The following is a 26,383-nucleotide window of genomic DNA, read 5'->3' as shown; positions in this document are numbered from 1 at the left end:
CAATGGCCAACATCCATTGACTTAAAAGCACACTCTCAGAAGATATCTTGTAGCCTACTTCTCCCTCTGGGAGAAACTGGCAAGCTTCAGAGAGTTTCCTGCCCACATTGGACAGCCTTGCAAGCTTCCCATGGTGTATTCATATGCTAAGTCCAGTAACAAGCTGGATCCCATTCCCCTGACTCTGAAAGAGTCTCCAGGGCAATATCATTGGGAGGGCAGAGTTGAGAGACTTCTGAGATCTCATGGAAAGGACAATTGGGAGAGTTTACTGAGCCTGCTCAAGAAATCGATGATAATGGGATTTCGTGATCGTGATCGTGAAATTAGGCCAATAAATGAACTAGTATAGCTGAGCCAGGTGGTTGTAGGTGTGGCTCCCACATACCAAATTTTAGGCCACTTAATTTCTTGGTAAACCTGGACCCAAGTTGTTGGGATCCGGCCAAAGCCACAATGCAATTTTGGAATATTAGGAAGTCTGAGGTACCATCACGCTGCTAACAAAAATTTTAAGAATTGTGAGAAACATACAAGTTGTTTCAAATTGGTGTTATTTTTAAATTTTCCTTAAGCAATACAGGTGGCAAGTATCCGGATGTACATAGAGAAACAATTAATGCACGGGAGCCTTGGCAGATCCATGTCTGGAGACAGAATTACTATATAAAAAGCAAGAGGCAGTAGAGAATGGTTAAAATGACCTGGCACTACAATGGTAAGGGGACCTTCCAATCATCCTGCCCGCTTACATCAATTGACGAGTCATGGCTGCATCAAGGAAAATACTCTACCCTCTATACTATCTCCCAGCTTTATACTTCGAGTCACACAACCAACATTCTGAAGGACACAGAACTTTCTTGTGATCTAGGTAGGTATATATCCAAACAACATCAGTAATGATTTAAGGGGGTAGTAGAAATACTTGGGTAAAGAAAATACACTTAATGAGCTGCACCAGAAGTTTCCAGGTGGAAAACCTAATATTAATAAATATTAGAGCGTTTTGTTTTGCTTTGCTTTAAGTTCTTGAGGTTTGATTTTTGTTTGTTTCTGGCCATACCCAGTGGACTTTAAGGGCTATTCCTGGGGATCATGCAGGACATAGGCTGAATTTTTTTAACCAGATACTCTAGTACCTGCCATGCTAAGTAGGATGGAGTATTATAGTAGATCAAAAATACCCAATGGCACATCAGAGGGTTTGTATGTAGCCTGACTCTGTTTAAAGAGAACAGAAATAATACCTTGATGACTTGACATTAGTAATCAAACCATTGTAAACTGCTTGTGTTTTTATATGCTATGGTAATTTATAGTTCATTACAATCTTTTACTAGTGTTCATTTCTAATTTATGTTAGTGTTTATTTCTAATTTCTATTATGTCAGTAATAGAGATCACCATGTATATACAGTCCTTAGATCTTCCAAGACAATCCTAATCTTCAGTGATCTGTCCCAAAATATCCTGAAAACGTCAGGGGTCTTCTTAATCACATGGTGTAATCCTTGATGTGCGATGAATCTCAAAAGCTTCCCAGGATGATCAGACCAAACCATATGTGGGTACATATGCTTTTTGTGCTGTTTTGTGGCTTTTCATTTTCTTTTGAGGCTTCCAGTGAGAGTACTGCAAGAAATTCTGTTTCTGGTGCCTGGGCCATAGTACAGCAGGTAGAGTTCTTGTCTTGCTTGTGACTGATACAGGTTCAACCTATCTACATGTTAGGAGGTTCTCCCAGTCCCTGAGGCACAGCCAGAAGTAAGCCCTGCCAGGTATATGCCACCCCTCCAAAAAAAGGAAAAAGAAACGAACAAGAAAAAATTCCATTTCCTTTTTGTTCTTTATTTTTAAAGACTTGGAGATTTTTCATACAATTAAAGAAGTAAGACAGAACTGTCACTTACTCTTTTTTTTTTTTTTACAAAACTTAGTCTAAAATAACCTGTTATAAACAGCTTACAAAAACTTAAAAACAGACTTCAATATCGCTATCAAATTTAGCAGTTTCCTTACTTTGGATAAAATGGACAGTTATGAAAATTTTAACATGCCGACTCTCAAATTCCAAGTTTTATTTCATCAATTCTAACATGTTTTGTACTGAGGATCAAGGTAATGTATTTTAAAACCATGTTGCATCTTTTATGGATTATTCGTGGGACTTCTAGAATTATCCCTAAGTTCAAGAAAGACAATTCGTTGTCTTTCCATACACAAGGGTGTACAATGGTTGGTCCCAATGGTGTTCAGAGAACCATGTAGCACCAGAGACTAAACCCAGGGCTGTGGCACGCAAGAGAGGTGTTTGTAGCCCTTAGAGCTCTCTTCCTAGCACAAGCAAGAAAATGTTGTTCTCAAGTTCAAAATTTATGTACTGTGGCCTTACAGAGTTTTTTTTAAGGAAACCAGGAGCCAGCTTTGTGGTATGCTCTCCATCTGGATGACTAATAATACATATCATGTCACCTTATGATGCAGGAGGAGGTCTCTCATTGTCTCCAGAAAGAATGTGGACTCCCTCTCCTGTATCCATTTACAGAACAGCATAATAAACTTTCCACAGCTAGCTCAAACCAAGGGTCAAGAATAAGCAGTTCTCTTCCTAACCAAATGACACCTTTACACACTCTATGCCTGCCCACTCGGTTTGATCTCTACCTTCTCCCACAAGATCAACTTGATCCCTAGTGGTGTCACAGGATACGGCTCCAATAGTCCCCAAACACCAAATTCTCAGGCTCACACTATGGTAAGCACCACTAGGCAAAGTGGGCTATAATATTCTCTCTCTCTGGCAGATTAAGAAGATAAATCTAACTTGGCAACCAGAATTCTTTCACTTTGCAAAATCTATCCAAAGTTTTCTCCGAGAGTGTTAGTCAGATACTTGACTATCAAGTGGGTACCAGTGGCTCCTCTAAATCCTTGTGAAACCATCATTTCTTTTCTAGAAGATAAGCTTATTTGATGGTTTTACTTCCATTACCTCCCTGATGAATTGCAAGGAATTTCTCTTAAAGTTGGTAAGGAAACTGAATTCTCACTATCTTCAATACTCAAGACTTGCCATTTCCTCATCTGGAAGATCAGTCATTTCTTCAAAACAGATTGGGAAGTTCTGCTTGATATGACTAAGGATAGCATACATAGAAGGGCCAAACCCAAAGGGTTTAGCATTTCCTTCTCGGGAGTCAAGATTTGGACCGGCATGCATGCCCACCAGCAAACCCTCTGAATTAAACAGAGGGGAGCCAGAAGCCTCAAAGTAAAAAGAGGTGTGATAGAAAATCACATCACTATTTTCACTTACGTGGACATCTGAAAGTTCTGCTTGCCTAGCCTGAAATTCCTGTTCCTGCTGACTCTGATGGATTACAAAACATTTCTCCATTTTCTTCCTCTGTCCATTTGGATGACCGATAAGATGTATCACATCACTAACTGCCACAGGAGTAAGGATCTTAGTAACTCCATAAAAAACTGGGGCTTCCACTCCTCTGTTCAGTTTCAGAACAGCATAATCAAGACTTTTATCGCCTACCTCAAACCAAGGGTCAAGAGAAAAGGAGTTCCTTTCCCTCTCGATGTTCTCTTCATAACCAAACGATACCTGTACGCACTCACTAATTATGCCTGCCCACAAGGCTTGATTTACTCCCTGTCCAACAATCTCTCTTACCACATGCCAACAAGTGAAAATGAACTGCTTGTTAAAAACAAAGCAGGTGGCACTGCCCTTCCTTCCCATGTTCTCCCATGAGAGGTAACCGACCGTTTCGCTGTGATTATTAAGAAGCTTGGTTAATTTAACCGGTATACCAATCTCAAACTCAATCTCAAAGAATCGGCCCTCCAGATCATCCACAAGCTGGGAACTCTCTAAAACGAAGCTCTGGTTTTCCACGAGTTTCCAAACACTATTCTCCAGACAGGGCAGAAACCTGACATCCCGACATAAAGCCTTCTTAATGGTTTCTCCTTTGAGACCACTGACACAGAGTTTGTCCCCTTGTGTGTATAACTGATGATTTTGAACAATGACTGCTCCGTACTTCTCGGTTACATCAATATAAAATTTGACACAGTTGTTTTTTAATTTCGGTGACTGGCCAACTAATGGGTTGTTTGCTTTCTGCTCACTCTGACTTTTGTTACGGTCAATTTTCACACCAGTTTGTTCAGAAAAATCTCTCAGGTAGCTTTTACCCTTGTTGTAAGTTTCAGCGTCCTCTATGCCAGGCATCAGCACTGCCTTGCCACTATGAGTGTCAGTTTTATCTTGGAGAAATTTAACACGCTGCAGTACTCCATTAATGGGTTTCTTCTCGCTTTGCTCTTTCTTGGCCTAAAAATTAAGGTGAAAAATGTAAAAACTCTGAGCATTATGCTAGTATTTTCCCAAAAGCTCTACAGTAATCTCAGAACCAATCTCAAGGTTGTGAACACAATGAAATCTGAATTTGAACTGGTATCCAAATAGTAAGCTGTTTTCTATCCCATCAGAACAATTAAGCTCTTAATAGTGCTATCTTTTTACATTTTTCTAGGAATATGAGGATGAACAATATTTCCAGGCCCACCAATATCAGATTCTTGAAGTATTTTTTCCTTTCCTATGTTCCTGCTTTTCAATTTGAGGGCGGGGGGGGGGGCATGCCAGGATATGCTCAGGACTTATTACTCCTGTCTCTGCACTAGAGCCCCTGGACAGGCTCCAGTGACCCTGTGGGAAGCCTGGGATCAAATCCCAGTCAGCCGTGTGCAAGGCCAATGCCCTACCCACTGTGCTAGTTCTCCAGCACCTAAACTATTTCTAACATTGTTGACTATATTGGTTAGATGTACAGTTTTTACATTTTCCACATATGGTGATGAACTGCAGTGAACACTTGTTCGTAAAGTATCAAGCTCAGCAGGATTAGTTTCCATGTTTATTACCAGGCATGAAATGCTAAAACCAACATAATGTAACCCATTGCTTATTAATTAATTATTTATTAGGTGACTATTCATTTATTTGTTTTTATATCATAATTTTAAGCTTTCTTTAAAAATAATTTTTAAATTGCATTTTAGATAACATGGTTACTGCAGTATAACTGTCATGGTTTTTTCATCCAAAACGATTATTCCTTCACCAGACCAAAGTACGGTCCACCACCATCCTTAAGGGATTTCAAATCTCTCTCTTCCCCCACCAGCAGACTGCTTAATAATTTCAGTTTTGTGCTCAAAAAACCTGGGCTTATCATCATTTAATAATGTGTACTTTTGTTTCCCATGTTTTGTATCTCTATATAACACAGACGAGTGAGGAGTATTTTAAATGGGAAAAGAGTATGTTGGTTAGAGTAGAAAACAGAATAAGTTCAGACAAACACCAGCTTAAGTCCAAATCTTTATGCTACTTTTGCTTTTAGCAACAAATTACTTCTCTCCTCATAAACAAACTGAGGGTTAAAACAATCTACAGCTTGTCCAACAAGGTTATGTTTAAGATTCAATAATGTAATTGTTTTCTCAAGTACTCTCTAAGTATAGGTAATTCTTGTGATCAAATAGATTAGCCATATTTGAGGTGAGATATGGTATGAAGCTACAAAAATATCACTAATTCTGTCTTTATTTCACGGTTGACTAAAGAAATGTATATTTGACCATTTGCTGTTGTTCAGGAAACGCTGCAATCATTTTTATTAAAGGTGATTTGGATAAAGAGATGATCTGTATTAGAACTCCCTTCCCCACTGTCACTCCACTCAAATAGAAAGAATAAAATGGATGAGAAAGACTTCACCTTAAATTCTCATCATAAGGCAATTTTTAGCTAGTAGTGACTATGAAACCCAATGTCAGAGATAGCTAAGTCTATAACTGATACATTCCATACAATGCAGCTATTAAAAAGACAAAATCATGCCCTTTGCTACTACATGATGGAACTGAGGCCATCATGCTGGTGAAGTCAATGGGAAGGAGAGAGACTGTCACAGAATGATCCCTCCCCTGTGTGGTACACAAATATACTTAGAAAGGAGCAACAAATGGCCAAAGGCAACAGAACTGAAAAGTTGGTCTACAGAACGGGGGGAGATGAGATGGTTACAAGGGACACTGGTGGAGGGAAGAGGGCACTTTAGGGATGAGAATGGTGTTGGGATTAACTTACACATGAAATTATCATTAGCAGCACTGCAAATCACCGCAATAAGAATGTGGGTAAAAACAACAAAGTAAGTATATTTCATAGACATGCTTTATAAACATACCCTTTTTGAAGGCGGAGCCGGCTCCTGTGTGATATTCCTTCTACCATTCAATGGCTTTCTCTCATTGTGTTTCTCAAAAGCCATGATGGCTTTAAGATGAACAGGAAGCTCAACTGAAACACTAATTTAAAATTCAAGGTTTAAGTTACTGTAGTCTCCCCAAAGCTATCTATTAATTATACAGATGATAAGACCTTTCCTATTTTTTCTCCTCCAACTGTCAACTCACTCTCCTCTGAGGTGTCAACTTAGCCAGCAGACAGTTTAACCACCAAAAAAAAAAATCACCTCAACAATGAAAAGCTATCTCTGATTTAAAAAAAGAAAAGGAAAAACAGCATGAAATTAATACCTCAAAGCCAGAGAAAATATTGGTCAAGAGGATTGGTCAATGGTTGGAATCTACCACAAGTTTGTGTGCAGGGGGAGAAGGGTAGTTAGGGTACAGAGGGACCACTATGATAAAAAGAGTTGGAAATGATCACTGTTGACAAGAACGGAGTGTTGAAACTAGGTAAAAGGATATACATGATAACCTTTCAGTATCTGTATTGCAAACAATAATGCACAAAAGGGGACAGAAAGTGAGAGAGAGATGAGAGAGAGAGAGAGAGAGAAATGGAGAAAGGGAGGGTGGGTGGGAGGGAGACAAGAAAAGTCCCTGCCATAGAGGCTGGGGGGTGGTGGCAGGAGGGAAACTGGGGATGTCAGTAGTGGGAGATGTACACTGGTGAAGGGACGGGTGTTGGAACATGATATGAACTCAAATCCAATCATGAACAATTCTGTCACTGTGTATCTCACTCTGATTCAATTAAAACCAGAAGTTAAAAGTTTTAAACCAAAAAAACTAAAAGTTCCCTCTGAGAGAGCACTGCACCTTAACACAAAACTTCTCTAGCTGACAGTTCTCCTCTCACAAAGAGTTCATTCTTTCTTTTGCAAAACAGAAAATCATCATAGACTTTTTTTTTATTGTACAGAGTAGATGTGTCCGCTCGGCAACTGGGGAGATCAGAAGGTGGCCCGTCCAAGGTCGTGCTACATGGCAGAGAGGGAGCCCAGAGACAAATGCAAGGGCTTGAAAGAGCGGGCTGTGTTGGAGGTGCTCTCAAAAATATGCTCTACTTACGCAGAAGCTCATCTGGCTTTCATTTAAGAAGGAGTTGAGAACCAGAGAGATAGTACAGGGAAAACCAAAAACAGCCCCTGAGCACAGCTGGGTCTGACTTGACCACATCCCACTAGCCCATCACCCCCCACATCTCCTCCTGACACCAATAAAAGGAAGAGCTTAGATACACAGGAAAGATCTAAGTATCAGGAAAGGAATCAAGGAAACAAACCAAATTTAGATGAGAGCTTAGGGGCCGGAGCAATAGTACAGCAGGGAGGATATTTGCCTTGCATGTGGCAGTCCCAAGTTCAATCCTCCTAGCATCCCATATGTTTCCACAATTACCACCAGGAGTGATTCCTAAGTGCAGAGCCTGGGGTAACTCCTGAGCAGTGCTGGGTGCGACCCAAAAAAGCCAGTCTCATCCAAAAAAAAAAAAGAATGAGGGCTTACCTGGGCAGAGTCAGGAACTTTACTGCTGCTTTAGTTTTTTGTTTTTTGTTTTTTTTTTAGAAGAGGTATTGCGCCTCTATCTCTCCTCTGAGGTCTCTCTCTTCAAAGAAAATGAACAATAGGAACAAGATCTGCAGTAATGATAAACATCACTAAAATAAAAGATGAGGACAATAGCAGCCATCTTCAGAATTTCAACACCTAAGAGGAAACTCAGTCCATGAGAGTCCACTATAAAGCTTCACTTCTGGGGACTGGAGCAATAAGAGAGTGGCTGGGGGTGTTGACCCAGGTTCCATCCCTGGCATTCCATATGATGCCCCATGAATGGCTAGGAGTGACTCCTGAGTGCACAGCCAGGAATAGCCCCTGGGCATCCCTAGGAGTGACCAAAAAACAAAAGCCAAGCAAAATGAAAAGCTTCACTTATAAAGATCCCTTCAAAGAATACACGGAGAACAGAAGGTAACTTATAAATCTTACAGTCTTGAGAGAGATATATTAATAATCTCCCCTTAACTATTCAAGAACTGAAATATTCAGAGAGATTAAGTTATAGACTCAGGCTCACGCGGCCCAAGAAAAATATGCTTTTGGTAAATTCAGATTATGAACATTTTCAGTAGAAACAGAAAACAGGGAAACTCACGTAACTATCATGAACTGATTTTTCTTTTGAAAATTTACATCTTCTAGTTTTTCTACACTATGGTTAGAAAAATCCTAATGTTTATCTCTAGTTATTTCTTTTCATCTGTAAATATAAAGAACGTCTTCTTTATTGTCCTCTTAATCAATTCAAACCACGTTGAAGCACCAGTGTTTAGTTATTATGTCTCATAAGTCTCTTTCGCTAGGTAAAACATGGGCTTCTTATTTTTTTAAGATTACTTTATTGAATTGAATGCAATCAAAGTAAAGTGAAATTTATCAGTTACACAGGCGGGGTGGGGGGCTGGGAAGGTGGGGGGATGGGGGAAGGTATACTGTGATTCTTGGTGGTGGAATATGTGCACTGGTGAAGGTATGGGTGTTCGAGCATTGTATAACTGAGACTTAAACCTGAAAGTTTTGTAACTTTCCACATGGTGATTCTATAAAAGAATAAATTAATTAAAAAAATAAATTAAAAAGAAATTTAAAAATCTTTTTTTAAAACTTAAAAAAAAATTACTTTATTGAATCACTGTGATTCAACACACTATTGCAAAGCTGTTCATGATTGGGTTTCAGTCTTACAGTGTTCCAACACCCATCCCTCCACCAGTGTACATTTATTTCCCAGGACCACTGTCTTCAGTTTCCCACCAATCTCCACCACCCCATGCCCTCAGCCTGCCTTTATACTCTTGGCAGGCGGAAATTTCCTGGAAACTAGGCTAACTCTCTTCACCATCTCTGTGTAGAGTAGGAGTTCTGGCTTCCTCCAGCGCCATGTTCTTAGCCGCATGTCGATAACATGAGGCAATAGCTGTAGATGAAGGCATTACATTGAAATTGCTGGACCAATGTTAGTGTTCATTAGAGCAGTTGGGTTCAACTGCCAGATATCAGGGACTCTATCCAGGCTGCACAGCCTTTGTCAAATTTCTGTTTCATTCTCCAAACCACTTCTACTCATGTACCAAGCAGGATCAACCTCTGTTGTCACAACCATTTAAAGACTTTAGCTCAGTGCCTGGCACATAACAAAAATACGATATTCCTGCTCTGAGTATTACCATAGTATCGAGATACTTACCACGGAGATGAGTTTTCGAAACAGCAGAGAACCTAGGAGAACAAAAATCGAAGCAAACAGTTAAGGATCTGGACTGCTTTGTAAGATGCTAAAGAAAAGAACCAAATACCCAACCATGAAGAGAGGTTTCTGGCCAGGTGTGTCTGAGGCTGTGACTCCTCTTATGGAACTTGACAGAGGACACATGTGCCCAGAAAAGAGTCAAGGGAGGAAAAAGAAATGGGAATTTGCATAGTCCACTGAGAAGAACTCCAGCAATCACAAGGGAGAGGGATAAGAGGCTAAATCAACACCTCAAGAGCTACCCCAGACAACATATCTGGAACCCAGACAGAACCATGCTGTATTCAGATATGAAAAGTGTCCTCCCTGCCCTCCTGCAGTATTATTTGAGAGTTGAGAAAATTCTTCCTGACCTTGCCCTTCTCCAATATAAGGACATACAGCAACACAGTCCTTCTGGGTCTGTTTCCAGCCCTAGCAAAGGCTTTAGAATTCCCCTCTCTCCTCCCTCCCTCTCTCTCCCCTGCCCTCACTCTCCTTTCTCTCTCTGCTACATTAATTTTCTCTCCTAAGACCGCTGGACTAGAGCTGTTACCGACTGATTCCACGAGATGTCAAAAGACCGCGTGGTGCCCACCTACAGGATGGTCAGACTTCTTCGTCAAAACCCTGAATGAACGGTTTGAGGCTCTTTGTGATCCTGGAGCGAGCAGATACCATTGGGCTACACTAGATGCGACATTGACAAATTGAGACCCTACTGGCACCCAATTGAGCAAATCAAAGATCAATGGGATGATAAGTGATACAAGTGAATTCTCCTCTATGTCTCCTCCTTTTAGTTCCTCTCTCCTAGCCCTCTCTCTTCTCTGCTCTTCCCCTCCATCTTTTCTCTCCTGGCCTCTCAGTCTTGTCTCTTTTCCGCCTTTCCTTTCTGCTCCCCTCACTCTCCCAGAACCCTCCTGTCCAGACATCTCTCCCTCTCTCCCTCACACTCTTGTTTTCTCTCCTTCCCTGTCACTTCCTGCTTCTCTGGGCTCCCTCCTCTTCTCCTTCCTCTTTTCTCTCTCCACCTTCCTTCTCCTCCCACCACAGTCCTTCAAATTCAGCCCTCTCCCTTAACTGGCTCTCTCCTTCTCTCCCTCCTCTCTCCCAGGTCTCTCCCTCTCCTTCCTTCCTACTCCCCACTGTCCTCCCAGGAGCACTGGCCCTGCAGAAGCACACCCGCTTATTGAGGGGCTTTGCTTGTATCTCTGCTAACTCTCTGCTTCATCATTCTGTACAGTAAGAAGCAGGTCCCTGTGTCATCTTGTTCACCCAGAGGTGAGCAGCAAGTGTGGTCCTGACCCCTGAGCCTTCCCCTGACCTAGAGGCCTCCTGCATCTGCTCAATCCCCCAAACAACATCCGCCAGCCCAGACTCCTTAATTCACGATGCCTGCTCCACCCTGCCTGCCCGCCACCAGCATGCGGTGTGTATTTGTGGGGCCTTGATGGAGCTTGGGATTGGCTGCTTTGATGGGCAACCCTAGGACGCCTATCAGAGTCCAGCACCAGGTAGGCTAGTCTTGGTGGGGTTTTCAAAATTTTGTTTTGCTTCCCCCCACCCTGTGCCTTCAGCGTAAGCCTCCCACCCCATCTCCCCACTATTCCTTTTGCATCCTGTCTAAGGGAATCCTAGGCACCACATCGGGACTCCCAAACCCTGCCAAACCCTGCCGGAATAATCCCTGAGCACAGAGTCTGGAGTAAGACCTGGGTGGGCCAGGTGTGACCCATCACTTCCTCTCCAAACTCAAATAATGAGCAGTGGAGGAGCTGCACCCCCACTGTGACTAACTGGACAGCTTGCAGAGCCCCCAAGGTGGGTGAGGGGGGCCAGGCTGAGCTGAGGGGGATTGCCAGAGAGCTGAAAAGCCAGAATGGCAGAGGAAAAGGAGGACCAGGAGGAAGGAGGAAGTGGGGACTCACCCCCTTATTTATTAAATGAAAAATCTCAAACCCTCTTCCTCCACCCCTTCTGGTGGGATTTTTGTGTTTTGGTTTGGGGTTTAGATTTATTTTGTAAATTTGGATTTTTTTTTTGCGGTGTGTGTGTGTGTATGTGTGTGTGTGTGTGTGTGTGTGTGTGTGTGTGTGTGTGTGTGTGTGTCTAAATTTGGACTTTGCTCAGACCTAATCGAGGGCGTTCTTGTGAACATGAACTTTTGAAAAGGAAACCCCGGATCCCACAGAGAAAGGAGATGACTCAGGATGTTTGGGGTCTGATTGTGAACCTGAAACTTTGCAAATCAAAGCACCCAACCCCAAGCTCCACCAAGGTCCCACAAATACACACCGCATACTGTTTGGAGTGGCTCCCTCCTCTAGCTGGCAAGGTCTTTCCGGAACCAAAACTCTCCAGTTTGAATCAAAAGACCAGAACGTGGGCCTGTCTGGGCTGAGCTCTGCGCCCGAAACCTCTTTGGCTCTGGGCCTGGGGTCTAAGCCACTCACCCGCTCATAGTTCCAGGTTCGATCAGAGCAGAACTACTCACGGATCAGAGACACAGCCTGGGAACAGCAGTGCGCGGTTCCAAGTTGGATCTCAGAGCACTTGAACTCCTTAGAGTTCAAAGGAACCACCTCTGAAGAGCAGCCCTGTATGCGCGCACATGCAAAGCAGCAGCAGGGCGGGAATGAGTCTAGGGGCTCTTCACACTGAGTGGGCAAACTGACAGCCCGGCTGACCAATGGGAGGATGACGACTCATCCTCCCAGAAAGCTGATTGGCCCGTTGCCAAGTCCTCGAATTGGCATAAGAAAAACCCACGCGGGGGAAGACCCCCCTGCCAGAGGCTGCAGAGGCGCGCAAAGCTCTGAGCCTGCCCCGGGAAGATGTGAAACTGGTAGGGGCCTAGCCAGTTCAGGAAGGATGTGACCTGAGGGCACAGAGCCCACCCCGGAGGGAGGGGGGATGTGGCGCTCCAGGCACCAAGCCCGCCCAGGGTGGGATGTGACCCGCCAGGCGCTGAACCACCCGTGCTTGTGCTCGCAGCAGCCTCGCGCTCTCCGGGCGCGTGCAGTCCACGGGGTTCACTGGGCTGAGCCTTGGGGCCCCCATCCAGCCAGGGAGCTTCAGGAATCCCCGGTCAGCGGGACGCAGAAGGCTTCATTTACCCCCTGGAGACTGGACTCGGGCTCAGGTCCTGCACTTGCCCGCTTCTCAGCTGTTTACAGGCGACCAAGCGGCCCCAAGCAGCCAGTCGCAGGCTCCCTCGCCCTCCCCCAGACATTAGTGGAACTTGGGACCCTCCTGAAAAGACCTTCCAGTGGAACTTGGGTCCCTTCCCTAGTGGAACTAGGGATGAGGCTCTTGAAGAACAGGTTAACCAAAAGGAAGAGGCCAGCACTTGCTCTCCTGGTTGCCAGAATTGTTTGGACAAAGCAAACACTTGGCTTTCTGATGCAAGGCTCAAGAATTCCTCATCTCCAAACTGGTGATCAAGATTGTTAGAAAGAAAAGCATCTTTCTCCTTAGCAATCTGAATAGGCACAGGTTCAATACTTTAATATATTCCTTAAAAGCTGGGTAACCAGGGGAAACCTTGATTGATAGTGATCAAAGCAACTCCTAGAACCTTGTTCGTGAAAAGGTGATGAAGCTGGAACAATAAGCAGGAATAACAAGCTTTTTCCAGATTTGGCTTAAAGTAAAATATAGGTTAAGCAGTGATGACCACTACTTATATTCCAGTCACTTATTGGGTTTTGGTAAGAATTATCATTCAAAGTTTTTTTTTTTTTTTTTGCTTTTTGGGTCACACCCGGCAATGCACAGGGGTCATTCCTGGCTCATGCACTCAGGAATTACCCCTGGCGGTGCTCAGGGGACCATATGGGATGCTGGGATTCGAACCCGGGTTGGCCGCGTGCAAGGCAAACGCCCTACCCGCTGTGCTATCACTCCAGCCCCAGAATTATCATTCAAAGTTTTTAAATGTCTTTTTTTTTTTGGACAGGGAAAGATATGATTACTGTAAAAAATCGAAGCATAGGGGCTGGAGCGATAGCACAGCGGGTAGGGCGTGATTGCCTTGCACGCGGCCGACCCAGGTTTGATTCCCAGCATCCCATATGGTCCCCTGAGCACCTCCGGGGTAATTCCCAAGTGCAGAGCCAGGAGTAACCCCTGAGCATCGCCAGGTGTGACCCAAAAAGCAAAAAAAAAATTGAAGCATAAAATAAAATGTAAAGCAATATATTTTAGATGAGAGTTGAAATCTTAGTTTTGTATATAAGAATTGGTAGTATACTACATTGTAATAAGTGATGTGAATTTATTTACATAGGTTATAATCCAATAGCAATCAATCACTACAAATTGACTTTTGTGAATTTATTTTTCTACTAATTCCATTTGCTATTTCTTCCAGTATACCTGGAACAAGCAATATGAAATATATTTGTTATATATGCAAAGAGGGCAGTCTGTCAGGGAACCTGAGGATATTAGTAGAGGGAATCCCCTTCCCTCTTTGGTGGCAGGACTGGTGTTGGAATGCTGTATTCCTGAAACAACTCTATTATGAACTGTAGCACTGTAGCACTGTAACACTGTACTCCCATTGTTCATCGATTTGCTTGAGCAGGCACCAATAATTTCTCCATTGTGAGACTGTTTTTGGCATATCAAATATGTCACAGGTAGCTTCCCAGGCCTTGCTGTGCAGGCGGGATACTCTCGGCAGCTTGCCAGGCTCTCCCGGCAAGAGGGGCAGAGGAATCAAGCCCGGGTCCGCTGCATTGAATGCAAACGCCCTACCCACTGTGCTATCGCTCCAGCCTATTATGAACAACTTTGCAAATCGTGGAGTCTTAATTTCTAAGAAATGTTTTTAAGTTTTAAAAACCTTTTTAAGTATAAAAATAGCACTTAATAATTTAAAAGTATAAAAATAACACTAAAATGTTAACAAGTGGTGGGAAACATACTAGTTGTATCAAGTTGGTGTTATTCTTAATAACAAATGGCTCCTCATTTGTGCTTAAGCAATACAGGTGGTAGGCAGCTTGATGTATACAGAGATCAACTTATGCACAGCACCTTGGCAGATGCTTGTCTGGAGACAGTCTTACTACATATAAAGCAAGAGGCAGTAGAGAATCGTTGAGATGACCTGGCGCCATACAAGGGCTAGGGGGCCCTTCCTATCAACCTGCCTCCTTGCATCAATTGAACCCAGGCTGCCCTACCCTCTTTCCTATCTCCTCAGCTTCATACTTCGAGTCACATAACCAAAAGGTGAAAACTCCAGGAACTTTCTTGTGATCTAGGTAGGTATATATGCAAAGAACATCAGTATTGATTTAAGGGGATACTAGAAATACTAGAGAAAAGAAAAAACACTTAATGAGCTGCACCAGAAATTTCCAGGTAGAAAAAGCTAAAGATTAATAAATGTTAGACAGAGTGTTTTTGTAAAAAATATAAACGCATGTGCAGAAGGGTGTGATGATGTGTATTCATGGGCTCTTGGGGTGGGGCTCTCTCTCTCTCTCTCTCTCTGCTTGTGTTCTGTGCTCTCAAGCCACTGTATATGGACCGGGATTGCTCCTCATTTGTGCTCTGCTTCTGTATGTGCCACAGTGCTCTCTTCTACCTGTCTATCCCTGACTCTGTCTCTATAGTCTCTCCTCTGGTCTCTTCCAATCTCTCTTCTTTCGATCTCTCTCTCCAGAGCCCTTCTGCTTCTGCTTCTCTCTCTGGAGCCCTTCTCGCTCTCACTTCTGACTCTGACTCTTACTTCTGACTCTAAACCCCTCCGCTCTTATAGTCCTAGTTTATATAGCAATCACATAGGATGGTGACACAAAGGTGGGTTGAACATTAACAAATCCACAAGGAGGGATAAGACCATTCCTCCAGGAGATTAACTCAAGGACAAAGTCTAATCTAAAGAGATTACTCCAGAGTACTAGGTGATCCACTTAAGGGTGGGATCCCATCCAGGTTGTGTTGCTTTCTTCTTTCGTCAGTTAGTAATCCACTTAATTAGTTGTAGTAAATCTACTTATAATATTTCTTTTTTTTTATTTCTTTTTTTATTTTTCAAGTGAGTCACCATGAGAAGAGTTACAGGGCTTTTATGATCAAGTCTCAGTCATACTATGCTCAAACACCCATCCCTTCACCAGTGCACATGTTCCACCACCAATAACCCCAGAATAGCCCCCTCCCACTCCACCTGTGCCTTTGTGGCAGATGATTTTCACTTTACTCTTTCCTTACTTTGATTACGTTCAATTTTCAACAGGAAACTCACTATCATTATTTGGAGTTTTCTCCCCAACAGTCAGACCTGTCGGAATGGCATTATTAGATTGTATGTTTTCTATTGTTGGTAACAAAGATCATATGATGTTGCACGGTCACAAAAGTGGCCACCCAGATTTGGAATTCTGGTATTAAGTCCAGAGGTATTTCTGCCAGCAGTCACTGCATTCCGAGATTGGTTTCTGTGGCACTGGGATCATGGCTATTCAGGAGCGGAGGAGCTATACATGGGCAACCACTCGGGATTTCATTTGGGCAGGAGGCAGGGCCAGTTCTGCCTCCCCCATCGCAAGATTCCCCATGCATCCCGTCCCATCACTGCAAACTCCTACCTCTCTGTCCAGTTGGTTCTGAACGGTGGCAGTCGCCATGCTGTCCAGAGGGGGAAAAGGCGAAGGGACAGAGACCCTTCCCCTCCCGGAGCTGCAGGGGGCCGTAGTCTAGTTCAGAGTCCAGGAGTATATCTGTCAGCAGCCGCTGCGTTTCTGAGATTGGTTTCTGTGCCTCTGGGATAATGGACGATCAGGGGTGGCGGAGCCTTCCTGAGCATATATTTTGTATATCAGGAAAGATTTGGAGATGTCCCAGTCCCGCATACCGGATCCGTGTTAATAGAAGCTCAGTGTCGCCAGGCTCCATCTGAAGAAGGTGTGCTGGCTGTACCTTCTCCGTCTGGCACCCCCGTGTTGCTGGCCCAGTCTGGGTCCGGAGCGATCTCCAACCTGCGATGCTGTCAGAGCGCTACTTCTAATATTTTTAGCATAGTAAGAGATATATCAAACTTAAAGTTTGGGTCTTCCTGAGGACATTTCACTATATATTCCAGACCACAGTCCTCAGGCCAGGTTAGTCTTCCTAACCCCAGCAGGGTCCTAGTCTAATTGTTACTTTTGGGTCATGACAGCATTTGTCTATGACCATGCTCTCAACTTATAGTTGAGTATTGTGGTATTTTGGCCTGGCCCATTTCGATGCCAGGGTAGGTGACAGCTTGCCCTGAGTCCATTCTATCCCTTGCCGGGACCCTGTTTTTGGGGTGCTAGGAACTAAGGGCAACTGAGTTGAGAAAGCAGATGCCCAGGAGTAAATATTATTGGAGTCAATCAATTCCCTAGTTACAAAGCATAATATCAACTGTCTTCCTGTCTCCATACAGAAAGAACATAGGTTTAAAGTAAACTAAGTTCCCTGTGGCAAGGCTGAGAGGACAAACCCAATGTTATCCTATAATTTTGCTTTGTTTTGCTTTAGTTCTGGACGTTTGATTTTTGTTTATTCCTGGCCATACCCAGTGGTCTTTGAGGGCTATCTCGGGGAATCATGCAGTGCAGAGGACTGAATTTATTAATTTTTTAACCATATATTCTAGTATCTGCCATGCTAAGCAAGATGGAGTATTACAGTAGAACAAAAATACCCAATAACACGTCAGAGGATTTGTATATAGCCTAAGTCAGTTGGAAGAGAATAGAAATAATTATCTAGATGACTTAACATTAGTAATCAAACCATTGTAAACTGCTTATATTTCTATAAGCTATGGTAATTTATAATTCATAACAATCTTTGACTAGTGTTCATTTCTGTCAATAATAATAGAGATCAACATGAAGTCCTTAGATCTTCCAAGTCCATCCTGATATTCAGTGATCTGTACCAAAATATCCTGAAAACTTCACATGTGTCACATGTGTCATCCTTGATATGAGATGAATCTCAAAACCTTGCCAGGACCATCATCCCAAAACCCACATATGGTCTGTCTGCTGCTTTGTGGCTTTTCACGTTCTTTTGAGGTTTCCAGTGAAAGTGATGCAAGAGCGACAGTACAGGAGGTAGGGTTCTTGCCTTGCTCATGGCTGACACATGTACAACCTATCCACATACTAGAAGGTTCCCCAAGTCCCTGAGGCAGAGCCGAGTAAGCCCTGCTAGGAATATGTCCTCCTCCACCCCCGCAAACCAAACAAACAAGAATAAGTTCCATTGTCTTTATATTTTTTTATTTTGAAAGACTGGTAGATTTCCATACAATTAAAGAAATAAGAAAGAACTGTCACACTTACTCTTTTCCCAAAAATACCCTAATTTACAGACAGCTTACAAAGATTTCAAAACAGACAGCAACATCACTATCAGTTTCAGCAGTTGTCTTACTTAGGATAAAATGGACAAAGAATGGAAACTTTAACATGCTGATTTCTCAAATTTTAAGTTTTATTTCATCAAGTTCTAACACATTTTGCACTGATGATCAAGGTAATTCTTTTTAAAACCAAGTTGCAACTTATAAGGATTATTTGTGGGACTTCTAGAACTATCTGTAAGTTTAGGAAACACAATTTGTTTGTCTTGCCATACCCAGATGTGTACAATGGTTGTTCCCAATGGTGCTCAAGGAACCATGCAGCACCAGAGACTGAACCTGGGGCTGTTGCATACAAGACAGGTGTTATAGCCCTTTGAACTTCCCCCCAGCACAGGCAAGAAAATGTTGTTTTCAAGTTCAACTTCTTATGTACCTGTTGCCTTACAGAGTTTTTTAGGGCCACCAGGAGGCAGCTTGGGAGTAGGCTCTCCATCTGGATGCACAATAATACATATCAAGTTACCAAATGAGCAGAAGTAGGTCCTCTCTAGGGTCCAGAAAGAATGTGGACTCCCTCTCCTGTGTCCAGTTTCAGCACAGCATAATCAACTATCCACAGCAAGCTCAAGCCAAGGGTCAAGAGAGAAGCAGTTCTCTTCCTTCTCTGTGGTCTCTTCCTAACCAAATGACACCTTTACACACTCACTATGCCTGCCCACTCAGTTTGATCTATTTCTTTTCACACAATATCAACTTGATTCCTGATGGCGTCATAGGATGAGGCCCCAATAGTCCCTAAACACCAAACTCTCAGGCTCTCACCATGGTGAGCATCACTAGGCAAAGTGGGCTGTGACATTCTCTCTCTGGCAGATGAAGAAGATAGATCTAACTTGGCACCCAGCATTCTTTCACTTTGCAAAATCTATCCAAAGTGTTCTCCATGAGTGCCAGTCAGGTACTTGAGTATTAACTGAGTACCAGAGGCTCCTCTCACAACTTGTGCAACCATCATTTCTTTTTTAGAAGATAAACTTATTTCATTGTTTTACTGCCATTACCTCCCGGATTAACTGTAAGGAATTTCCCTGAAAGCTGGTAAGGAAACTGAATTCTCACCATCTTCAATACTCAGCGTTCAGCTTTTCTTTACCCTGAAGATGAATCTTTCTAGATACCAGATTGGGAAGTTCTGCTCCATATGACTAAGGATAGCGCACATAGAAAGGCAAACCAAATGGGTTTAGCATTTCTTCCTTGGAAGCCAAGATTTAGACCAGCAGCATGCATGCCCACCAGCAAACCCTCTGAATTAAACAGAAGGGAGCCAGGAGCCTCAAAGTAAAGTGAGGTGTGATAGGTAATCACATTGTTATTTTCACTTATTTCCTGGGCTGTAGCGATAGCATAGCAGTTGGGCATTCACCTTTCATGCGGCCGGCCCGAGTTCGATTCCTCCGCCCCTCTCGGAGAGCCTGGCAAGCTACCGAGAGTATCCAGCCTGCGCGCGGCAGAGCCTGGCAAGCTACCTGTGCGTATTGGATATGCCAAAAATAGTAACAATAAGTCTCTCAATGAGAGACATTACTGGTGCCCGCTCGAACAAATCGATGAGCAACGGGATGACAGTGACAGTGACTGACTTATTTCCTGGAGACTCCTTTGAGTGAGCATATGGACAAGTGGAAGTTCTGCCTGCCTAGCCCAAAATTCCTCTTCTCGCTGACTCTGATGGATCACAAAACACTGGTCCAAAATCTTACTCTGTCCATTTGGATGACCGATAATATGTATCACATAACCAACTGCACAGGAGTAGGGCCCTTATATACTCCATAAATAACTAGGACTTCTTCTCTTCATTTTCAGAACAGCATAATCAAGATTTTCATCAGCTACCTCAAACCAAGGGTCAAGAGAAAAGAAGTATCTTTCCCTCTCGATGTTCTCTTCATAACCAAACAACATCTGTACGCACTCACTAATTATTCCTGCCCACAGGGTTTGATCTACTCCCTCTCCCACAATCTCTCTTACCACATGCCAACAGGTGAAAATGAACTGCTTGTTAAAAACAAAGCAGGTGGCACTGCGCCGGTTCCCCTGTTGTCCCATGACCGACCGATTTGCTGTGATTACAAAGAAGTTTGGCTACTCTAACCGGAACCAATCTCAAGTTCAGTCTCAAAGAACCGGCCCTCCAGGTCATCCACGAGCTGGGAACTCTCTAAAACGCAGCTCTGGTTTTCCACAAGTTTCCAGACACTATTCTCCAGACAGCAGAAACCTGCCATCCCGACATAAAGCCTTCTTAACGGTTTCTCCTTTGAGACCACTGACACAGAGTTTGTCCCCTTGTGTGTATAACTGATGACACTGCTCTCCTAAATGTGCTCTACTTACGCAGAAGCTCCACTCTGACCTCCATTTAAGAAAGAGGTGAGGACCAGAGAGATAGTACAGGAGTAAGGAAGAACCAAAAACAGCCCCCTGAGCACAGCTGAGTCTGACCCAACCTCACCCCACTAGCCCATCACCCCCTAAAGCTCCCCCCAACACCAATAAAAGGAAGAGCTGAGAAACACAGGGATGACCTAAGTATTAGAAAAGGAATCAAGAAAACAAACCAAATTTAGAAATGAGCTTAAGGGCCGCAGCAATAGTACGGCGGGGAAGGGCGTTTGCCTTGCATGTGGCCAACCAAGATCATTTCCCCCGGCATCCCATAAGGTTCCCCAGGCACCACCAGAGTGATTCCTAAGTGCAGAATCAGGGGTAATCCCTAAACATTGCTGGGTGTGACCCAAAAAGTCAGCCTCATTCAAAAACTAGAAAAGAATGAGCTTACCCGGGAAGAGTCAGGAACTTTACTGCTCCTTTAGTTTTTTTTCTTTTTTAGAAGAGGTATTGCGCCTCTGTCTCTCCTCTGAAGTCTCTCTCTTCGAAGAAAATGAACAATAGGAACAAGATCTGCAATAATGATAAACATCACTAAGATGAAAGACCAGGACAGTAGTAGCTGTCTTCAGAATTTCAAACCTAAGAGGAAACTCGGTCTATGAGAGCCCACTATAAAGCTTCATTTCTGGGGACTGGAGCTATACGACCGTGGGTACGGGGCTTGGCTTGTGCACTGACCTGGGTTCCATCCCCGGCATCCCATAAGATGGGCTAGGAGTGACTCCTGAGTGCTGAGTTAGGAATAACCCCTGAGCATCACTAGGTGTGACCGAAAAACAAAAGCCAAACAAAATGAAAAGTTTCACTTATAAAGAGCCCTTCAAAGAATACACGGAGAATAAAGGTAACTCATAAATCTTACAGTGCTGAGAGAGAGGTATTAATAATCTCCCTTTACTATTCAAGAACTGAAACATTCAGAAAGATTAAGCTAGAGACTCAGGCTGACGCGGCCTTAGAAAAATATGCTTTTGGAAACTTGTGATTATGAACATTTGCAGTAGAAACAGAAAACAGGGAAACTCATGTAACTATCAGAAACAGTTGATTTTTCTTCTGAAAATTTACATCTTCTAGTTTTTCTATACTATGGTTAGAAAAATCCTAATGTTTATCTCTAATTATTTCTTTTCATCTGTAAATACGAAGAACGTCTACTTTATTGTCCTTTTAATCAATTCAGACCACATTGAAGCACCGGTGTTTAGTTATTGTGTCCATTATGTCTTTACTCTAGGTAAAACATGGGCTTCCACTAGGGATGGGAGATATGGGCTGAAAAAAGACTATAGACTGAACATGATGCCTACTTAATACCTCTGTAGCAAACCACAACACCCAAAAAGAGAACAAGCAAATGGGAACGCCCTGCCACAGAGGCAGGGTGGGGTGAAGGGGACAGGGTGGGGGTGGTGGGAGGGATGTTGGGACCATTGGTGGTGGAAAATGGGCACTGGTGGAGGGATGGGTACTCAATCATTGTATGACTGAAATGTAAGCATGAAAACTTGTAAGTCTGTAACTCTGTCTCACGGTGATTCACTAATAAAAAAACTTTAAAAAACATAAAATAAAAACATGGGTTTCTTTTCATTTTGAGATTACTTTGTTGAATCACTGCGATTCAATAGACTGTTGCAAAGCTGTTCATGATTGGGTTTCAGTCATACAGTGTTCCAACACCCATCCCTCCACCAGCTTACATTTCCCAATACCAGTGTCTTCAGTTTTCCTCCAGTCACCAACACCCCATGCCCCCAGCCTGCCTCTATGCTCTTGGCAAGCAGAACTTTCCTGGAAACTAGGCTAACTCTCCTAACCATCTCTGTGTAGAGTAGGAGTTCTGGCTTCCTCCAGCATCACGTTCTTAACCGCCTATTTAGAAAATGAGGCAATAGCTATAAATGAAAGTGAATGAGGGCAATAGCTGTAAATTACATTGGAAGTGGTGGACCAATATAAATGTTCATTAAAGCAGTTGGGTTCAACTGCCAGACACCAGGGACTGTATCCAGGCTGCACAGCCTTTGTCAAATTTCTGTTTCATTCTCCAAACCACTTCTACTCGTGTACCAAGCAGGATCAACCTCAGTTGTCATAACCATTTAAAGTCTTTAGCTCAGTGCCTGGCACATAACAAAAATACAAAAATACAATAGTACATATTCCTGCTCTGAGTATTACCACAGTATCGAGATACTCACCACAAAAATGCTTTTTGAAACAGAAGAGAACCTAGGAAAACAAAAATAGAAGAAAACAGTTACGGATCTGGATTGCTTTTGTAAGGTGCTAAAGAAAAGAACCAAATGCCCAACCATGAAGAGAGGTTGCTGGCCAGATGTGCCGAGACTGTGACTCATTTTATGGGACTTGACAGAGGACACATGTGCCCAGAAAAGAGTCAAAGGAGGAAAAAGAAATGGGAATTTGTAGGGGCTGGAGTGATAGCACAGCAGGTAGGGCGTTTCCGTTGCAGGCAGCCGACCTGGGTTCGAATCCCAGCATCCCATATGGTCCCCTGAGCACCGCTGGGGGTGATTCCTGAGTGCATGAGCCAGGAGTGATCCCTGTGCATTGCTGGGTGTGACCCAGAAAGCAAAAAAAAAAAAAAATGGGAATTTGCAAAGTCCACTGGGAAGAATTCGAGCAATCTCAAGAGAGATGGACAAGAAGCTAAATCAATACCCCAAAAGCTACACTAGACAAGATATCCAAACAGAAACATGTTTTTTCAAATATGAGAAACGTGTCCTAGCTGTTCTCCTGCAGTGTTATTTGAGAGTTGAAGAAACTTCTGACCTTGCCTTTCTTCAACAATAAGGACTTAAAGCAACACAGTCCTTTTGGGCCTGTTTCCAGCCCTAGCAAAGGGCTCCTCCCCCTTTAGGATTCTCTTTCCCCTCCTCTCTCTTCCCTCCCTCCCTCTCCCCTCTATTTCTGCTACATTAATTTTCTCTCCTAATTCTCCTCTACCTCTCCTCCTTTTAGTCCTCTCTCCTAGCCCTCTCTCTTCCCCGCTCTTCCCCTCCACCTTTTCTCTCCTGGCCTCTCAGTCTCTTTTTTTTTTTTTTTGATTCTTGAAGCTTATTTATTTATTTATTTTTAATTTTTATTAAATCACCATGTGGAAAGTTACAAAGTTCTCAGGTTTATATGTCAGTTATACAATATTCAACACCCATCCCTTCACCAGTGCCCATATTCCACCACCAGAAACCCCAGTATACCCCCCGCCCCCACCCCCTACCCCCTACTGTATAACTAATGAATTTCACTTCATTTTTTCTTTACCTTGATTACATTCCATAATTCAACACAAAACTCATTATAGTTGTTGGAGTTTCCAACCAAGAGAGACAGACCTACTACATTTGATAATTAGTTTTTCATTGCTGGAAATGAAGAGATATGTAGCCCCACTGCTACAAGTACATAACTCTCTCTCTCTCTTTTTTTTTTCTTTTTCCTTTTCCCTTTTTTTTTTTTCTTTTTCCCCCTCATCCCCCTTCCTGCGCCTCATAGTATGGTGTACGCCACGCCGCGTCGGCCAGCGTGGGGCTTTTGCTTAGTTCACAGTCCAGAGGTGGCTGCTACATTAAAAACCTTCAATATTTCAACAAAAACTTACTGTTATTATTTGGAGTTTCCCCCCCAAGTCAGACCTGTTCAAATGGAACCGTTTCACATTGCTGACAATTATAAATGTTAAGTCGCGCGGACTTTATACTGGCCTCTCAGTCTTGTCTCTTTTCCGCCTTTCCTTTCTGCTCCCCTCACTCTCCCAGAACCCTCCTGTCCAGACATCTCTCCTTCTCTCCCTCACACTCTTGCTCTCTCTCCTCCCCCGTCACATCCTGCTTCTCTAGGCTCCCTCCTCTTCTCCTTCCTCTTTTCTCTCTCCACCTTCCTTCCCCTCCCACCTCAGTCCTTCAAATTCAGCCTTCGCCCTTAACTGGCTCTCTCCTTCTCTCCTCCTCTCTCCCAGGTCTCTCCCTCTCCCTCCTTCCTACTCCCCACTGTCCTCCCAGGAGCACTGGCCCTGCAGAAGCACACCTGCTTATTGACGGGCTTTGCTTGCATCTCTGCTAACTCTCTGCTTCATCATTCTGTACAATAAGAAGCAGGTCCCTGCGTCATCAAACAACATCTGCCAGCCCAGACGCCTTAGCTCACCTTGCCTGCTCTTGCCTGTCTCCCGGCCGCCATCACCAGGGCCCAGGGACGCCCATCGGAGTCCAGCACCAGGTAAGCTAGTCTTGGTGGGCTTGCTGGGTTTTGTTTTGCTCTGGAGGCTGCAGTTCAGCTGCCTTTAGGTATTTTCGCTTTCATTTCCCTCTGGCACCTTCAGCTTAAGCCTCCCACCCCATCTCCCCGCTATTCCTTTTGCATCCTATCCAAGGGAATTCTAGGCACCGCATCGGGACTCCCAAACCCTGCCGGAGTGATCCCTGAGCAGAGTCCAGAGTAAGCCCTGGGCGAGCCGGGAGGGACCCACCATCTCCTCTCCAAACCAAAATAAAGGGCAGTGGCAGGAGCTGCACCCCCACAGTGACTTAATGGACAGCTTGCAGAGCCCCCTCCCCCAAGGTAGGTGAAGCCACCAGGCTGAGCTGATGGGGACTGAGAGTGAGCTGAAAGCCAAGACGGCAGAGGAAAAGGAGGATCAGGAGGAAGGAAGTGGAGTCCTCCCTCATTTATTCATGGAACACCTCACACCCTCTGCCTCCATCCTTCCTTGGTTTTATTTTTGTTTTGTTTGGGGGGTTTGGGATTTACATTTATTTTGTAGATTTGGATTTTTTTAATCCAAATTTAAAAAATCGGGGGTGGGGTGGGGTGTAAATTTGGAATTTTGCTCAGATCTAACCTTGGGTGTTCTTGTGAACATGAACTTGTGGAACCCAGGCTTCCACCGAGAAAGGAGATGACTCAGGATGTCTGGGGTGTGACTGTGAACCTGAAACTTTGTAAATCGAACTAAGCAACCCCAGGCTCCACGGAGGCCCCACAAATACACACAGCACACTGTTTGGAACGGCGCCGTAATCTAGCCGGCAAGGCCTCTCCAAAACTAAAACACTTTCACGCTGAGTCAGAGGGGAGGAACCTGGGTCCTGCCTGCACCCAGCTCTGCACCCCCAAACCTCTTTGGCTCTGGGCCTGGGGGGTCTAAGCCACTCACCCACCCAGAGCTCCAGGTTCGATCCCAGAGCAGAAGAACTACTCACCGATCAGAGAGACACAGCCTGGGAACAGCAGCGCGCAGTTCCAAGTTGGATCCCAGAGCACTTGTTTACTCCTTAGAGTTCAAAGGAACCACCTCGGAGGAGCAGCCGCGCGTGCAGGCCCATGCACAGCTGCAGCAGCACTGCAAAGCCCGGCGGGCTCTTCTGGAAGAGGGGGCGAACTGACCGCGCGTCTGACCAATGGTCGGCCCTCCACCCGGCCCGTGTCCGCACGTAAATACCCGCGCGCGGGAAAAGAGGTCCGCGAGGCGCAGGCGCCGGGGCGCGCGGCTGGGCAGGGAGGCGCTGAGCCCGTCCCGGGGGATGTGACCGCGAGATTCCGAGGCCGCGCGTGCTTGCAGCAGCCCCGCGCTCCCCTGGCGCGCCGGGTCCGCCGGGTCCGCGGGGTCCGCGGGGTCCGCTGAGCACTAGCCTTCGGGTTGGCACCGGCCAGGGAGCTTCTGAATCCCCGCAGCTGCCGGGCAGCGGGACGCAGGGGGCTTAGTGTCCGCCTGGAGACTGGCCCCAGGCTCAGATCCTGCACTTGCCCGCGGGGGCTTTTCAGCTGCTTGCAGGCGACCAAGTGGCCCAAAGCAGCCAGCCACGGGCTCCCCACCTCTTCCCGCCCTCCTCACCCTCCTCGCCCAGGTTCCAGTGGAAATTGGGGCACTCCTGAAAAGACCCTCCAGTGGAACTTGG

General features: G+C 44.4%; 1 protein-coding gene across 3 annotated transcripts; it reads right to left on the bottom strand.

The window, feature by feature from the left end:
* Positions 1 to 1,860: 1,860 nt before the first annotated feature.
* On the bottom strand, positions 1,861 to 26,383 carry LOC101552674 (serine protease FAM111A-like). 3 transcript variants are annotated; one of them, XM_055142471.1, is made up of 7 exons: positions 25,688 to 26,383; positions 22,661 to 22,691; positions 20,845 to 20,966; positions 9,590 to 9,621; positions 7,849 to 8,000; positions 6,279 to 6,399; positions 1,861 to 4,354 (listed from the first exon to the last, which is right to left on the bottom strand). In XM_055142471.1, the coding sequence occupies exons 6-7, from the start codon at positions 6,360 to 6,362 to the stop codon at positions 3,059 to 3,061; spliced, it is 1,380 nt and encodes a 459-aa protein (XP_054998446.1). In that variant the 5' UTR covers positions 6,363 to 6,399; positions 7,849 to 8,000; positions 9,590 to 9,621; positions 20,845 to 20,966; positions 22,661 to 22,691; positions 25,688 to 26,383; the 3' UTR covers positions 1,861 to 3,058. The 3 variants fall into 3 exon arrangements, with proteins under 3 accessions (XP_054998446.1, XP_054998444.1, XP_054998445.1); XM_055142469.1 differs by having other exon boundaries at positions 7,849 to 7,979; XM_055142470.1 differs by lacking the exons at positions 22,661 to 22,691; positions 25,688 to 26,383 and having other exon boundaries at positions 7,849 to 7,979; positions 20,845 to 21,035.

This window comes from Sorex araneus, chromosome 6 (genome assembly GCF_027595985.1).
Source record: "Sorex araneus isolate mSorAra2 chromosome 6, mSorAra2.pri, whole genome shotgun sequence".
NCBI lineage: Eukaryota > Metazoa > Chordata > Mammalia > Eulipotyphla > Soricidae > Sorex > Sorex araneus.
This window is presented reverse-complemented; position numbering and strand designations above follow the sequence as displayed.